General features: G+C 39.6%; 1 protein-coding gene across 1 annotated transcript; it reads left to right on the top strand.

The window, feature by feature from the left end:
- The first annotated feature begins 2,141 nt into the window (after positions 1-2,141).
- Positions 2,142-7,573, top strand: LOC116410941 (CD109 antigen-like). Its single transcript, XM_031902634.1, has 4 exons — positions 2,142-2,292; positions 4,839-4,999; positions 6,720-6,748; positions 7,150-7,573. Exons 1-4 carry the CDS (start codon positions 2,219-2,221, stop codon positions 7,384-7,386), a joined length of 501 nt encoding a protein of 166 aa, XP_031758494.1. The 5' UTR covers positions 2,142-2,218; the 3' UTR covers positions 7,387-7,573.
- The last annotated feature ends 9,497 nt before the right edge of the window (positions 7,574-17,070 follow it).

Genomic DNA, 17,070 nt, shown 5'->3' with positions numbered 1-17,070 from the left:
CTTGGAGTCAGGAAGGAATTTTTTCCCCTCTGCGGCAAATTAGAGAGGCTTCAGATGGGGTTTTTTGCCTTCCTCTGGATCAACTAGTAGTTAGGCAGGTTATATATAGGCATTATGGTTGAACTTGATGGACATGTCTTTTTTCAACCCAACTTACTATGTTACTATGTTACTATGTATGTAGTGCTAAACTTTGAAGCATTTCATAGACACAATTCACGATGTACAAGTATATCATGTGTACCTTGTGTGAGTAAAAAAAATTGGGTCATGAAAGGAAATTAATATTAATTGTACCCAAGTTACAAACTACTTAAGTAACAATCTTTTTGTTACCTCCTAATCCCTTTATTACCTCCTAACCTTTCAAGCTCTATTATTACCCACTGGTAACTTTTAATGCCATCTGCATTATTATCTGTAAGGGCCTTAGTAGAAAATTATCAGTAAAGGCTGGCGACATAATATATTTGTTGTTGGAGTGATACAGTGATACAGTGATACAGTGATACAGTAGGGTATAAAATTAGGCCATTTGAGGCAGGGGAATAGCAAACAGACAGATAGCAGACAATTGTTATAAATGGAACACATAAAAAATTGCCAGTTTTCTAACCAGAATATCACAGTGATAAGTAATGGGATCAGTCCTTTACAATTTATTGTATCAGTGGCGATTTCATAGTATCAGGGACTCAAATACTGGAACAGTAGCTCCTTCCATTGCTGAGGGCCCCGGAACTTAAAAGGCTAAGTAGATCTCTAAATGATGTGCTATTTCAATATGTATTATATAAATATAATTTGGTTTGCATATATTTGCATACATTACTTAATGCTAACTAGCTGGATATATTAACTAGTCTGACCTAGAAACAAAGCCTGCATGCAAAAGCTTCACGTGCTGGTCAAGAGACTGAGTATTATTTTTTTCTGTTGTTATAATGACTTTCATCATGACTAAAATATAATGAATATAATCTTATAGATATTGGATGTTACAGAGTAATGACTCTCATAGTTTTCCTTGTGTTTCATCCGATGAAAAGTGGAATTTCAGAGCCTTCATTTTGTGGTTAAGAGTCCGGAGACAGGACTTAACATAGGGCATGGGTTTATGGAAAATTACCTATATAAGGAATTGTCTGTGCCAATTAAAAGAACAAAAATCTGTGGAATCAATCTCAGCTGATTTAAACTATTTTGCCCCATAACTGTAATTGTTGCTATTGTATCTATTTTGTTCCTTATTACAGTTGTAATTTAAACTGTCTTTTCTGCATAGCCCCCCTGATTATACAGTATGTATTACTATGCTTGTACCCTAGCTTATGCTTATGTATATTATCAACATAGCTTCTTTGTAATCAGCTTAAAAAAAGAACTGAAATATTATTAAAACTTGCTGTGATTATCATTTTAGTCAAAAAAACTATCACACCACTATAGTTGTGTTAAGTTTCACACAAAAGTATTACTTACATCAGCTACATAACTTACATCACTGCCTCCTATTAATCTCCAATTGGATGAACCAGCGCCACCTCAAACTGAACCTAACAAAAACTGAACTAATGATCTTTCCGCCTAAGCCTGGTCCTACCCCGTCCCCCTTTACCATCTCTGTCGATGGCACGCTCATCAACCCTGTCGATTCGGCACGTTGTTTGGAGGGGATCTTTGACTCCTGTCTCTCCTTCTCTGACCACATTAACACCACTGTCAAAACCTGTCACGTTTTCTTACGCAATATTGCCAAAATTTGTCCTCTTCTTTCTACCGCAACAGCTAGGCTGTTAATGCAAGCTCTCATCCTATCCCGACTTGACTACTGTAACCTGCTACTAACCGGCCTCTCTAAATCCCATCTCTCCCTCCATCAGTCGGTATTAAATACTGCAGCCAGAATTTTGCTCCTCTCATTCAGGAGAGTTCAGGCCCTTTCCCTGCTAAAGTCCTTATCGTGGCTTCCCATTAAACAAAGAATATCTTACAAACTCCTTCTCTTAAGCCCTGACTAATTTGGTATAACTCTATAACTGCTTTATCAGGAATAACTAGATTCCTAACAAGGTGTGGCCACATTCTCCTGAGAAGGAATTCTCATTAAATCAAATTAAAATGATTGCATCCCTGCAAATAATAAGTCCTTTTCAAAGGTCTAACAGCAATACAGAGCCTGGACATCCAAACTTCTGTGGTTCCATAGGAAGCCAGGATGTACCTGCTGGGTCATCTGCTTCTGAGATGTATCTGCCTCTCACTTTTAATATTCCACTTTTCTGACGCTCGGTAAGTTAAGGGAAACCAAATCTCATTGAATGTAACATTGTGTTAACAGTGTGTTATTAGTTTGCTTGATGTAATTCAGCTGCCTTATTGATTATTTCTATAGGCATACTGCACTGTGTCTTTGGTACTCAAAAAACAAATTGTGACAAACCTTTAGCTGCTATCTGGCCATTATCAAGTTATAAACCTAATAAGAAATCAGAATAGGCTATCAATAGAAATGTTCACAATGTTTTCTCTTAAGTGCCAATCATCTTATATATAATCCCTGCAATTTTACAATCTGATGATATTATCTCCTTAATATTATTCTGCTTTATATAACAAAAGATTAAGATACACATTTTAACACTACTTTCTAGATATTGCAGCCCTAGTATTGTCATGCACAGTACTGCATTGTCAATATATTATCTGATTTTGCACATTAGGACAGGGTTACTATTCAGGCTTGAGAATTGTATCACAATACTGTATAACCAATGTTATTTAAAGACTGTTGCTATACCCACCAGGTATAACAATGTTCTTTTACCATATACTGTATATATATCTCTATGTATATGTATTATATTTACTTATATACTGTATAACTATTTTGCACAAAGAAGGGACAAAAAGTGTTCACCAAGGGAGGCATCAACGAGCCAATGCGGTCCCCGATCCGACTAGATTTTCTAACCTGCCCGATCGAGATCTGGCCGATTTCAGGCCAGATATCAGTCGGGCAGACCCGTCGGAAGTGCCCATACATGGGCTGATTAGCTGCCGAATCGGTCCAAGGGACCTATCAGCCCATGTATGGGCACTTAAAGTATATCAGCTAGGTTATTAGTCATCTTAGGTACCCCCAGTTCTAAAAACCCTTTACACTAGTTTTACTAGTGCTTTACCATTTGTCTAACATGCATATGGGCCGATTCACTAAAGTGCGATAAAACGTGTGCTATTTATAGCGTGCGGTAAAAATTTTATCGCGTCTTAATTTTCGCGACTTTTCCCACGATTCACTATAAGCATACTTGCGCTATTTTACGCGCGATATTGCATGCGTTATTTAACTCGGGATGACCATTTTCAAGCGGTATTTGACGGTACATGCGCTAAATAACGCACACGAATAGTCGCCGCATATGAATAGTAGCTTAGAAATAGTGTATATAAATTGTTGCTGCATATAAATGGCGCATATAAATAGTAGATGCTTATAAATAGTAGCCACTAGTGATGAGCAAATGTGTTCTGGTTATCTTTGGTGAAAAATTAGCAAATCTTTCGAAAGATCCATGAAACGGCAAAAATGTTGTGCGGGCAAAAAAATTGTTGCCCGCGACTATTATTTTTTGACGCTTGTGTAAATTTTTGGATGTGCGGTGAATTTTTGCGTGGCAAATTTTTTCATGCGTTTTGCCATTGGCAGATTGTTTTGCGAAACGCATGAAAAAATTTGCCGCGGAAAAATTGGCCGCGCGGCCAAAAATTTGCTGCGAATCCATGCCTGGCGAAACATTTCATCACTTGTAGCAGCATATAAATAGTCTTGCGAATGAACGCACACCATGTTAGCCATACACGCCAATACTTGTGGAAAATTACTGTATTAAAAATGACCATTTCCCTGCAAACTGGCGGCTGCGTTACTCTAGGGGAAACACATACTTGAATAAATAACACTGCAAAGTCCATATTTTATTGGCAAAAGCTTATTTACTGTACTTTTCTATAATTATTATACCTAGTAATGTATTTTGTGCGACTAAATATTTACCGCTACAGTACTGTATATTATGGCGACTAAATATTTACCGCTATAGTACTGTATATTATGGCAACTAAATATTTACCGCTATAGTACTGTATATTATCGCGACTAAAGATTTACCGCTATAGTACTGTATATTATCGCGACTAAAGATTTACCGCTATAGTACTGTATATTATCCCGACTAAATATTTACCACTATAGTACTGTATATTATGGCGACTAAATATTTACCGCTATAGTAGCGAAATTCCATACATGCCAAGATTTTAGTAAAATTTGGACACATACTTGAATAAATAACACTGCTAAGTCCTAAGTGATTGTGAATCATGCGATCGTATTCTTTTCAGCGCGGAAATTAACGCATGCGTTAAAACTAGGGCATGCGGTCGCGTGAAAAATAACGCATGCGATATGGCGACTTAACGCACAAGATAATACTATGGTGAATCGCGCGCTAATTATCACGTCTATTTTAATGCAAAAAAGCGTGCGATAAATTTTATCGCGCTTTAGTGAATCAGGCCCATACTATTTTAAAAATAATTACCCATGAAAGCTCAGGTTCCAGTATCAATGGTAAACCACTACCTTTCAGATGACTATGACTTTACTGATTTCTGTATGTAACTGCACTGCTTGCATGATATTACAGAAGTAACTTTGCTCTCAGCCTTTTCCTTTCTATGCCAGAAATGCTCTGACAATTTTACGTAAACTGTAGAGAATGTGACAAGTGCTGAGCATCGATAGTAACACAGTTTCTCTTTTTCTATTAAAGTGCTTCATACTATATTTCAACTCCTAGTATTATATACTCTGGAATCAATACAACACTTTGTGTTCACTGGTTTGGGAGCAGTTATTCTGAAATCAATGTCACTGCTGGAATTTTACACCAAGATGTAACTGTAGCTCAAGCAACACAAGTTTTTCAGAATGGTAAGTAAATGTATCTGGCCAGAATAGATTACCAACATGGAAATCATATCCACTAAATGCATCTTTCTTACACTGATATTTTTCCAGACTCTTGAAACAATCACCTCCTGCAAGCACACACTTACAGGATGGTTTTATTAAGTGCATTTAAAGGACATGTCAACCTCAAAATAATTTTTTTTCCCAATAAAAGAAAACATAATTCTAAGCAACTTTCCAATGTCAATTTATTAAATATGATTAGTGCTTTAAAAGTTATTTGTAAATGTAATTGCTATAGAAAGCAGCATTTTCTGAACTCCTGGTTGTTACCTTTAAAACAGTGTTGCAAAAGCCAGTCTCCCCCAGCGAGTCAGGTCTGTTACATTACATTGTTTCAACAGTCAGAGCCATCAGTGCAGGGAATAGAAAGGACAGACAAACACTGCTTTTAATAGCAATTATACAGTATATACAAATAACTCACAAACTGTTACAAATATGTAATGAATGAATATTGCAAAGTTGCTTAGAATTAAGTTTTCTTTTATTAGGCAAAACATTAATTTTGGGGTTGACATGTTCTTTAAGGAAGTTAGTGTAATAAAAAATAAATAAGAAAATAATCAGTGCTTTAATTGTGGATTCAATTCTAGGGCATACCTGATTAAAAAACCTCCTCTTAGTTTTGGCCAACATTAGTGAACACCCTCCAACACGTTTGCCTCCTGATGTCAAATAATCGTTTCTCTGAACTCTTACTCTGACATAAATAGTCAGACATTTTCCCTCTGTATCAGACTGTGCTTCTACTAGCACTGTTTCAGACCTTGCCCCCTTGACACAGAAATCTGCTTATCTCTATTCAGATCTCTCTAACATGGCTAACTTCTTTCATAACTCTCCTATTAATTCTCATTCTTGGCTCAGATCTTAACTCAGATTTCCACTATCACTCTTTAGACACCTATCAGAGTAACTGGAAGTGTCAAAAATGGATATTTGGTGGATGGATTATGGGGATGGGTGTCATACGCTCTAAGAGGGTGTGATAGAGAGGTTAATAGCACATAATGAGCCAGTATTCAATTTAAGGAGAAACACTTCTACGGGAGGCTTTTTAAAGTTCCTTTCCCTGCCAGCTTATTGCCTGGGCAAACAGGTTCTTGTAGTGCTCAAGGTTTCCTGCCAAGAGTAGTAATGATGTTCATGTAATCCAGATAGTTTCTGTTGTTTCTGAATCTTGGCCTGTCTGGTATCGCATTAGTGATCTGACTCTGTTTCTGCCAGTTCCTTGGTTAACTGCCTTGCCCTCCTGTGTCTGACCCGACCTGCACCTAGTCTCTACTCAACCATCATACTGTGCCTGTATCTCCAGTGTATTCCCCGTCCTACTGACTCTCATAACACTCGGCATTCTCTGTTCTCAGCTACACAATACAAAAACCCATAATATACCCATCACTGTAATCTGTTCCGTCAAAAAGTATAATTAAATAACATTTTATATGCTGGAGAACAGGGGGCCAGGCTTAGGTAACTGTTCCAAACCATATTATTACACTACAAACCATGAAAAGGCTACATATTTTTTTTAATTAATTTTACTTAAAATTAAGGTTACTTTTTAAAAAGCTGAAGTTGTGTTTGAGTGGAGTTAATTATATATTATCAACAATAATTTTTCATCACATACATACTGTAACTGTACAATAATTCTTTTAATTCTATATTTCTTCAGATTCCATTGGAATTATGTCTATACCTGCAGTAAGTACAATAGCTAATAACTGTAAAAAATGGTGGTTGGGGTAGGAAAACATAATTCACTATACTAAAAAGACATGTAGCTCATTCTGTGGTTTGTGGATATGACCTATACTCTCAAGAATGATCTGGAATTGCGAATATGCTTGAAAATATATGGTTTCTGCAGCTGGCCTATAAACATGATCCACAGTTGACCTAAAACAAATGTTACATTGCAATTTTCTTTTCCCTCTGTGTTTAGGGGGTGCCTAGACAACATTTTACAGTGTGTGTTCTGTACCATGCTAATGCTTTTGAAAGAACTAAAGCAGCAGTTAAGAAGTATAAAAGATGGCATGGGTTTTCCTAAATATGTATCAGGCAACACATTCCTGTACTAATTTTCCCTTTTTTCATTGTAGACTCCATTGGATTCTTCCGACTATGGTTATTTTTTATTTGTAAATGGATCAGCTGGAAATGAATCGATTTTTTCAAACATTTTTGACCTGACTATAAAACAAATTCAAACAAATACATTCATTGAAACGGACAAGAAAAATTACAGACCTCAGGAAACAGTCAAGATTAGAATTATAACTGTATATAATGACTTGACACCATACAAAGGACCTATAAATATATATATAACGGTATGAGTGACTTGGTTCTATTGTATATAGCTGCATAGCTATTAAATCTCTATACTGTACATATACAGGTATGGTATCTGTTACATGGAAACTTGTTAGCCAGAAAGCTCACATTGTATAGATTGTATATTTTAAGCAAATAATTTACATTTTTAAAAACAATTTCCTGTTTCTCAGTAATAATAAAAAAATAACTGGTCCTTGATCCGAACTATGATATAATTAATCCTTATTGGGGAAAACCCCAGATCACAAGCATTCTGGATAACAGGTCCTATGTCTGTATCATAACATTATAGTTTTGAATAATAGTCCAGTAGTATCTACTAATTAAACATACATAAAACCTAAAAGAGTGCTAGGTAAGTTACACTAGACACCTATATTCATGGAAGTTCTTTTCCATCTGAAAAAAAAAGTAGAATAAGAAAATAGTGTAGAAAAAAATGCTTGTAAAAATATTACAGGGGAATATTTGGCCTATTCATGCAACCTACAGTAACAAAGCAGACACCAGTTTTCAGCATTCTACAGCGATGCTTAATAGTTTGTGAATTCTTTTACATTTCTGAATAAATTTAGCCAAAAATGTTAACCTCTTTTGTGCATATCCTAAAACTAGATAACACACATGCAATTAATGTGTCCAATAGGGATGTAGCGAACTGTTCGCCGGCGAACTAATTCGCGCGAACATCGGGTGTTCGCAAGTTCGCGAACTTTCCGCGTATGTTCGCAATTTGGGTTTGCCTTAGCTGGCGCCAAATTTTGACCTCTCACCCCAGAGCCAGCAGATACATGGCAGCCAATCAGGCAGCTCTCCCTCCTGGACCACCCCACCCCCCTGGACCACTCCCTTCCATATATAAACCGAAGCCCAGCAGCCATTTTACATTCTGCCTGTGTGTGCTTGAAGAGATAGCATAGGGAGAGAGCTGTGCAGGGATTTGAGGGACAGTTTAGGTAGCTTTGCTGACTAGTAATCTACTTTCTACTGCTCTGTATTAGCATAGGGAGCTCTGTATTAGCATAGGGAGCTTTGCTTAGTCTGACTAGTAATCTACTTTCTACTGCTCTGTATGTAGCTGCTGTGGGCAGCTGTCCTGTGCTGATCATCTGCTGTAACCCAATAGTCCTTGTAAGGACTGCTTTTATTTTCTGATTACTGATACTCTAGTCTTCTTTTCATTGTGTACTGCAGCTCCGCCTGTGTGTGTTGGAGACAGATGTGCTGCTCCGAGTAGTGCACTAAGCACTAACCACCGTTTAACACATCATTTTTTTTTTATTTGTGTTTTTTTACTTTGCTACTGTAATTTATAGAGCCCAGTGCTATTAGTCTAGCTGTGTTGGGGACTGGTGTGCTGCTCCTAGTAGTTCACCACCAGCACCAACCAGAGATCACTTTTGTTTTATTATTATTTTTTTTTTTATTTATCTTATTATTTAGATATTTAGATATTAGATATATATATTAGATATATATATATATATATATATTAGATATAGATATTTAGATATTTATTTAGACATTCTGTCTAAAAATAACAATAATAATTCCGTGTCCAGAAACATCACCTGAGTGACGTTTTTCCACCAGCAATTCTATATCCACTACTGTATACTTTGCCATTGCAGGCCTTGTTGCCAGTGTCTTTTTCAACCAAGTGCCACCTAGCTGTGTGAGCTTTTTCACATTCTGTCTAAAAATAACAATAATAATTCCGTGTCCAGAAACATCACCTGAGTGACGTTTTTCCACCAGCAATACTATATCCACTACTGTATACTTTGCCATTGCAGGCCTTGTTGGCCACTGTCTTCTTCAACCAAGTGCCACCTAGCTGTGTGAGCTTTTTCACATTCTGTCTAAAAATAACAATAATAATTCCGTGTCTAGAAACATCACCTGAGTGACGTTTTTCCACCAGCAATACTATATCTACTACTGTATACTTTGCCATTGCAGGCCTTGTTGCCAGTGTCTTCTTCAACCAAGTGCCACCTAGCTGTGTGAGCTTTTTCACATTCTGTCTAAAAATAACAATAATAATTCCGTGTCCAGAAACATCACCTGAGTGACGTTTTTCCACCAGCAATACTATATCCACTACTGTATACTTTGCCATTGCAGGCCTTGTTGCCAGTGTCTTTTTCAACCAAGTGCCACATAGCTGTGTGAGCTTTTTCACATTCTGTCTAAATAACAATAATAATTCCGTGTCCAGAAACATCACCTGAGTGACGTTTTTCCACCAGCAATACTATACCCACTACTGTATACTTTGCCGTTGCAGGCCTTGTTGCCCACTGTCTTCTTCAGCCAAGTGCCACCTAGCTGTGTGAGCTTTTTCCCATTCTATCTAAAAATAACAATAATAATTCCGTGTCTAGAAACATCACCTGAGTGATGTTTTTCCACCAGCAATACTATATCTACTACTGTATACTTTGCCATTGCAGGCCTTGTTGCCAGTGTCTTCTTCAACCAAGTGCCACCTAGCTGTGTGAGCTTTTTCACATTCTGTCTAAAAATAACAATAATAATTCCGTGTCCAGAAACATCACCCAAGTTGCTGTTGTTGTTTTGTAAAAATAAAAAAAATGCCAGGCAAAGGCAGGCCGCCACGCAGAGGCACTAGGGGCCATGCTGCTATGATATCCTGTGGCCCCTAGGAAGGCACTTACCCTGAACTCCAAAAATGCTGAAGAGGTAGTTGACTGGCTTACACAGCACACCCCATCCTCTACCGTTTCTAACTTTGCCACAACATCCTCATCCTCCTCTGCTATGGGCACCCCACGTACCACTTTCTTCACCACCGCCGCCCCTTCTTCACTGGATGAGTCAGAGGAGTTGTTTTCACATGAGTTTGTTGAACTGAGTGATGCGCAACCATTATTGCCAGAAGAAGATGAAGGAGATGAGGACGTTACACCAGATATCATAATTCAGGCAGGCAACACAACAGAGATGGACATAAGGTGTGATGAGGTCCCCGCTGCTGCTGTCTTCTGTGAGCTGTCAGAAGAAATTGATGCATCTGAGGAGAATGATGATGAGGAGATTGATGTTTTGTGGGTGCCCACAAGAAGAGAGCAAGAGGAGGATAGTTCAGATGGAGAGACAGAGAGTCAGAGAGGCAGGAGGAGAATAAGACTTAGAAGAAGCAGGGACAGCTCGCAGGGAACAGTAGGGCAACAACATGTAGGGCACCTGTGGTCAGCCAGCCAACGCACCCGCCAACTTCTACTGTTACCGCTAGAAAGCCCACATCAAAAGGCTCAGCAGTGTGGCATTTTTTTAATGTGTGTGCCTCTGACAAAAGCGCTGTAATTTGCAATGAGTGCAGTCAGAAACTGAGTCTTGGGAAGCCCAACACCCACTTAGGTACAACTGCTATGCGAAGGCACATGAACGCCAAACACAAAGCACTATGGGAGCAACACCTCAAAGGCAGCAGCCAAACTCTAAGCCACCCTCCTTCTGGTCCAGCATCTTACTGCTCTACCTCTGCTAAGTTTCTGTGAGGGAAGGTACCCAGCCGCAATTTTTTTTCACAGAAGGGAATACCACACCTGTACCAGCATGTGCAGAGCCAAGTTACCGCATCTCTGTCATTTAGTGTTGGGGCAAAGGTCCATATGACTACTGACACATGGTCCTCCAAGCATGGTCAGGGCAGGTATGTCACCTACACTGCCCACTGGGTGAACCTGGTGATGGTTGGGAAGCAGGGAATGCGTGGCTCAACAACAGTGGAGTTGGTGTCACCGCCACGGGTTGCATGCGGGTCTGCCACCACCTCTACTCCTCTTTCGCTCTCTACCTCGGCTTCTTCCTCGGCTTCTTCCTCCTCTGCTGCTATGTCCTCCTTCAAACCGGTGCACCCCCAGCTCCCCATAGGCTATTCGACGTGCCAGGTACGCCGTTGTCGTGCTGTCTTGGGCATGACATGCCTGGAAAGCAAAAACCATACCGGATCTGCACTCCTGTCATCTCTGCACTCACAGGCCGATCGGTGGCTGACCCCACACCAACTGAAGATCGGAAAAGTGGTGTGTGACAACGGAAGCAATCTGTTGGCAGCACTGAGACTGGGCAATTTAACACATCAGCCCTGCATGGCACATGTTCTAAATTTGATAGTCCAACGGTTTGTCTCGAAGTACCCAGGATTGCAGGACATTCTCAGGCAGTCCAGGAAGGTGTCTGGCCATTTCAGACGTTCCTACACAGCCATGGCACGCCTTGCTGACATTCAGCGGCGGCACAACTTGCCAGTCAGGCGTTTAATTTGCGACAGCCAGACTCGCTGGAATTCCACGCTAAAGATGTTTGAACGTCTGCTGCAACAACAAAGAGCCATCAACGTATACCTGTTTGAACTGGGTGGTAGGACTGGATATGCAGAGCTGGGGATTTTTTTCCCCTGTTACTGGGTGCTTATGCGCGACACCTGCAGGCTCATGCGCCCTTTTGACGAGGTCACAATTATGGTTAGTCACACCGAAGGCACCATCAGCGACCTAATACCCTTTGCTTTCTTCCTGGAGCGTGCCGTGCGAAGAGTGACAGATGAGGCCGTAGACCAGCGTGCCCAGGAGCAGGAAGAGCATGATTTCTGGGCGGAATCACCAGAACGAGCCCAGGCACCTGCTGCAACGCAGGGAGAGGTGTCAGAAGTGGAGTCAGAGGAGGAAGGTGGCTTTGTGGAGGCGGAAGACCAACAGGAGCAGGCTTCCCGGGGGGCTTGTGGTCACCTTTTGGGGACCCCTGGTCTTGTACGTGGCTGGGGGGAGGAGACCGTGGTGGATGACGTAGTCCTTGATAACGAGGAAGGGGAGATGGATACCTCTGCATCCAACCTTGTGAGAATGGGGTCTTTCATGCTGTCATGCCTGTTGAAAGACCCCCGTATCAAGAGGCTTAAGGAGAAGGACCTGTACTGGGTGGCAACACTACTAGACCCTCGTTACAAGCATAAAGTGGCAGAAATGTTACCAACGTACCACAAGTCCGAAAGGATGCAGCATTTCCAAACCAGCCTGCAAAACATGTTGTACAATGCTTTTAAGGGTGATGTCACTCCACATTCCAGGGGCAGAGGTGCCAGTAATCCTCCCATGAGCACACCTGCAAGGACAATGCACTTTGGCTACTCTGTAATGTCAGACATGCTATGTTTTTTCAGTCCAAGGCAGCGCCAGGACCCTTCTGGATCCACCCTCAGAGAACGCCTCGACCGGCAGGTAACGGGCTACCTGGCATTAACTGCAGATATCGACACTCTGAGGAGCGATGAACCCCTGGACTACTGGGTGCGCAGGCTTGATCTGTGCCCAGAGCTGTCACAATTTGCCATAAACCTCTTGTCTTGCCCTGCCTCAAGTGTCCTCTCAGAAAGGACCTTCAGTACAGCAGGAGGGATTGTAACTGAGAAGAGAACTCGCCTAGGTCACAAAAGTGTGGATTACCTTACATTTATTAAAATGAATGAGGCATGGATGTCGGAGGGTTACTGCACGCTGGAAGACTTGTTCTGACTCCCCATGCAGCTGTCCTTCTCTGCACGCCGCATGACTCCACACACAGCTGTCCTTTAGCGTCTTCCTCCGCCACCGTACAAACTAGGGTGCAAATCCTACTGGTTTCATTTTAAGCCAAACTTTTTGGACAGGTAAATCTTGAGTTCTTCTGGCCTCTGTGCTTCAGTGGCTGCGACAACAAAAAAACAAATATTTTCTTTTTTTTGTAACATTTTTTATTAGATTTCGACAATGGTAATTGTACAATGACAGTAATAAATGCAAACATGTATGTAATAACAGTGCAGCATGGTAAGGTTATTAAGGTTGTATATAGGTTTTCACGGTGGTGCATTCCATGATGTCTCAGTTCAAGATAAGATGAAAAAAGGTAGTTGGTAAGACACATATTAGGTAGTTATATTTCAACGCTACAATAGGGTTTCAGCCTTCATTAGCGTACAGTTCCCAGGGCGTCCACATTTTGAGAAAGTGGGGAGTCTATTAGCTAGTCTGGCAATGCCAGCCTCAAAAACCTTGTTAAATTCTACTCGTCTTTGTTTGACCTCAGCTAAGGTAGGGGGGTTGGAGTTTTCCAATGTGCAGCTATCGAAATCATCATGGTTGATCAGTGCTTGGTACGCTATATTACTTTTTTTAAAGGGTTTGCCTGGGAAATGGTTGTGATATCATTTATCTAACATATTTTTTCTGTCCTCTGTGCTTCAGTGGCTGCGACAACAAAAAAAGAAAGTTTTTCAACATTTATCTAACATATTTTTTCTGTCCTCTGTGCTTCAGTGGCTGCGACAACAAAAAAAGAAAGTTTTTCAACATTTATCTAACATATTTTTTCTGTCCTCTGTGCTTCAGTGGCTGCGACAACAAAAAAAGAAAGTTTTTCAACATTTATCTATCTAACATATATTTGTCCAAGCTTTTACATTCCCTATCTGATCCCCCATGTCCTTCTATGAGGGGGCGGCCATATTTGTGCAGCATTAGGCTTTTAGCATTAGAAGCTATAACTGACAGGCTGAGAAGGGACAGACAGGCTGGCGTTGAAGTTTTCCAATGTGCAGCTATCGAAATTCGAGTTGCTGTTAAAACATGGTTGATCAGTGTTTGGTACGCTATATTGCCTGGGAAATGGTTGTGATATCATTTATCTAACATATTTTTTCTGTCCTCTGTGCTTCAGTGGCTGCGACAACAAAAAAAGAAAGTTTTTCAACATTTATCTATCTAACATATATTTGTCCAAGCTTTTACATTCCCTATCTGATCCCCCATGTCCTTCTATGAGGGGGCGGCCATATTTGTGCAGCATTAGGCTTTTAGCATTAGAAGCTATAACTGACAGGCTGAGAAGGGACAGACAGGCTGGCGTTGAAGTTTTCCAATGTGCAGCTATCGAAATTCGAGTTGCTGTTAAAACATGGTTGATCAGTGTTTGGTACGCTATATTGCCTGGGAAATGGTTGTGATATCATTTATCTAACATATTTTTTCTGTCCTCTGTGCTTCAGTGGCTGCGACAACAAAAAAAGAAAGTTTTTCAACATTATCTAACATATTTTTTCTGTCCTCTGTGCTTCAGTGGCTGCGACAACAAAAAAACTAAGTTTTTCAACATTTATCTAACATATTTTTTCTGTCCTCTGTGCTTCAGACAAAAAAAACATAATTTTTCAGGAATGTACACATTCCTGATTTTTCAGGGTTCTGCAACAGGGGCAAAATCATATCTTTTATGGTCACCGCGGGTGATCAATAAAGTAGGCCAAAACTGGGCCCACACTGCAGAATCAGTGTTTTTTGGTTCACTTCACTGTACATTGAATTACCTCTGCCTGACTGTGCACGTGCGCACAAGCACGGTGACTGCTAAACACACCACTACAGAAATATTCCCACCGACAGGACGAACGTCCTGGAGGTGACAAGCAACTAGTAAAAACTATTATTCGCTCACTTGACGGTATCATTAAAGCTTTTTGGCTTTTTTTTTTTTAAAGCGTTTTGTCTTTGCGTGTGAACTGGCTGTAACCTTTACACGACTTGATTGGCATGTAGACGCCGGACGTTTTAAAGCAGTTTATTACACAAGTTTAAGAATGTAGTGTGATTTGTGCCCTTTACAGCACAAAACGCAATGCTGTGTCAGAAATTTTTGCCCTTGATCCCCCTCCGGCATGCCACTGTCCAGGTCGTGGCACCCTTTAAACAACTTTAAAATCAGTTTTCTGTCCAGAAATGGCTTTTCTAGGTTGCAAAGTTCGCGAACGTTCGCACTTTTTGGCGGAAGTTCGCAAACGGGTTTCGCGAACTTTTTTTGTGAGGTTCGGTACATCTCTAGTGTTCAACATTTTATGATGCTTTTTAATTTATTTATTAAGGGAATAGGGTACCCTTTGCCGCAGCAATAACTGCAACTAAAAGTATCTGGTGACTATTGATCCGGTCTGCACATTGGCTTGGAGTAATTTTAGCCTAATTCTCCTTACAGAACAGCATCAGGATATTTGTAGACTTCTTTGAATGAACTCGTGTTTGAAGTCTTTAATCTTTCTGAAGGATTTAAAAACGTAATCATTCTTTGGTAGATCAAATTGCATGACCCAAAATTGCATGACCCATTTTTTTTTGAGGACAGATACCCTGATTTTTAGTTCCATTAATGATGCCAAGCTTTCCTGGTAAGAGGCAGAAAAGAAGTCCCAAACTATGATACTGTTACCAATATGTTTCACTGATAGCATTAGGTTCCTATGCAGGAATGTAGTGTTTGCCTTTCGCCAAACATATCAGTTTTTATTCATGCCAGTAAAGTTCTCTTTTGGTCTTATTTGTTTACATAACAAAAGAGGCATTTAGTTCCTTAGATAGTAGCCTGGGATTTTAAATTAACCTCCATTTGTACATGATCTGACAATGAACTTGTGGAGTGCAAACTCTATAGAAAAACACTTTTCCATTGATTGAAACACCTTTTTCATTAAACACTTTTCCAAATGAACTGAACATCCTAGAGGTTCACACGCTTTTGTCACACAAAAATATGGAATTATGGATCATTTTCCTAAATATTATATTTGTGGCTTACTAGTCTATTTGCATTCTCAGGATCATGTTTTAGGACTTGCATGAAAGGCAGATCTTCTATTAGATTATATTTATGCAGAAATATTGACATTTTCAAATGATTCACAAACTATACACAACAAATGCACTAAATTAATATAATATGTAATTATTAATCTGGTTAACGGATTGCAGCAAACCTTTGGCTATATGTTAATACATATGTGTACATTTTTTAACTTTTTGGAAAAGGTAAATTCTGAAGTAATGAAAACAGGTAAAAAGAGTTGTACCTTTAAAGTGCAGTAGCTTTGAAAAAAAAATTAAATTTTTTTTTAACTTTATTTTTGTAAAAGTTAAAGTGGCCTTTTTGTTGTTGTTCCGGAATAGGGGATTAAAGAGTACCCAAGCGTCTCTACAACTATCTTCCTAAACTGCCTTGCTTGCACATCTGTATGCTAGGGGCATTCCTAGGCATTCCTGGGATCCACCTATTTGCATCCCCTGTACATGCAGGTAGAGCAAAACTTTGGGCTCAGGGAGTACAGGGCAATATGTAAAGGACAAAAAAGAGTGCTTTACCTACATGTTTACCAGACTGTACAAAATCTTTTACAGAGACTAAATGGTAATTCCTTACATTACAAAGCTGAGATATCACCTATCAGGGCATTCAATCAATACATTTTGTGATAGCTCCATCTTATGGTCAGGAGAATTATTATCACTTTCAAAAATTTAATTTTGCATGTTTGCAATAGCTAGGCACTTCTAAGCATTCATGACTTGCCATAACTAAGTTTAGTGAGATTTCTATTGCATGACAGATCACTTAGCACCTTGGAATTTCTTAGAGCAAATGAAACCTGCCCAGGTGTTCCACTATGCTACAAATAAAACCCAAATGAATACTGCTAAACTTGCTTCAATTTGAATCAGAGCAGGAATTTTGTAAATGAAAATTATACAAAATGCATAAGAGTAGATTTGTTATTTATGGTTATTGAGAGATCAGTTTTAAATAATCCACAGCAAATCACTAGATCAATTAGTATCAGTAATTCAACTAAAATCAAC

The sequence above is a fragment of the Xenopus tropicalis genome, chromosome 5, assembly GCF_000004195.4.
Source record: "Xenopus tropicalis strain Nigerian chromosome 5, UCB_Xtro_10.0, whole genome shotgun sequence".
Lineage (NCBI taxonomy): Eukaryota > Metazoa > Chordata > Amphibia > Anura > Pipidae > Xenopus > Xenopus tropicalis.
The sequence above is the reverse complement of the archived record's forward strand: the minus strand, read 5'-3'. Positions and strand labels throughout refer to the sequence as shown.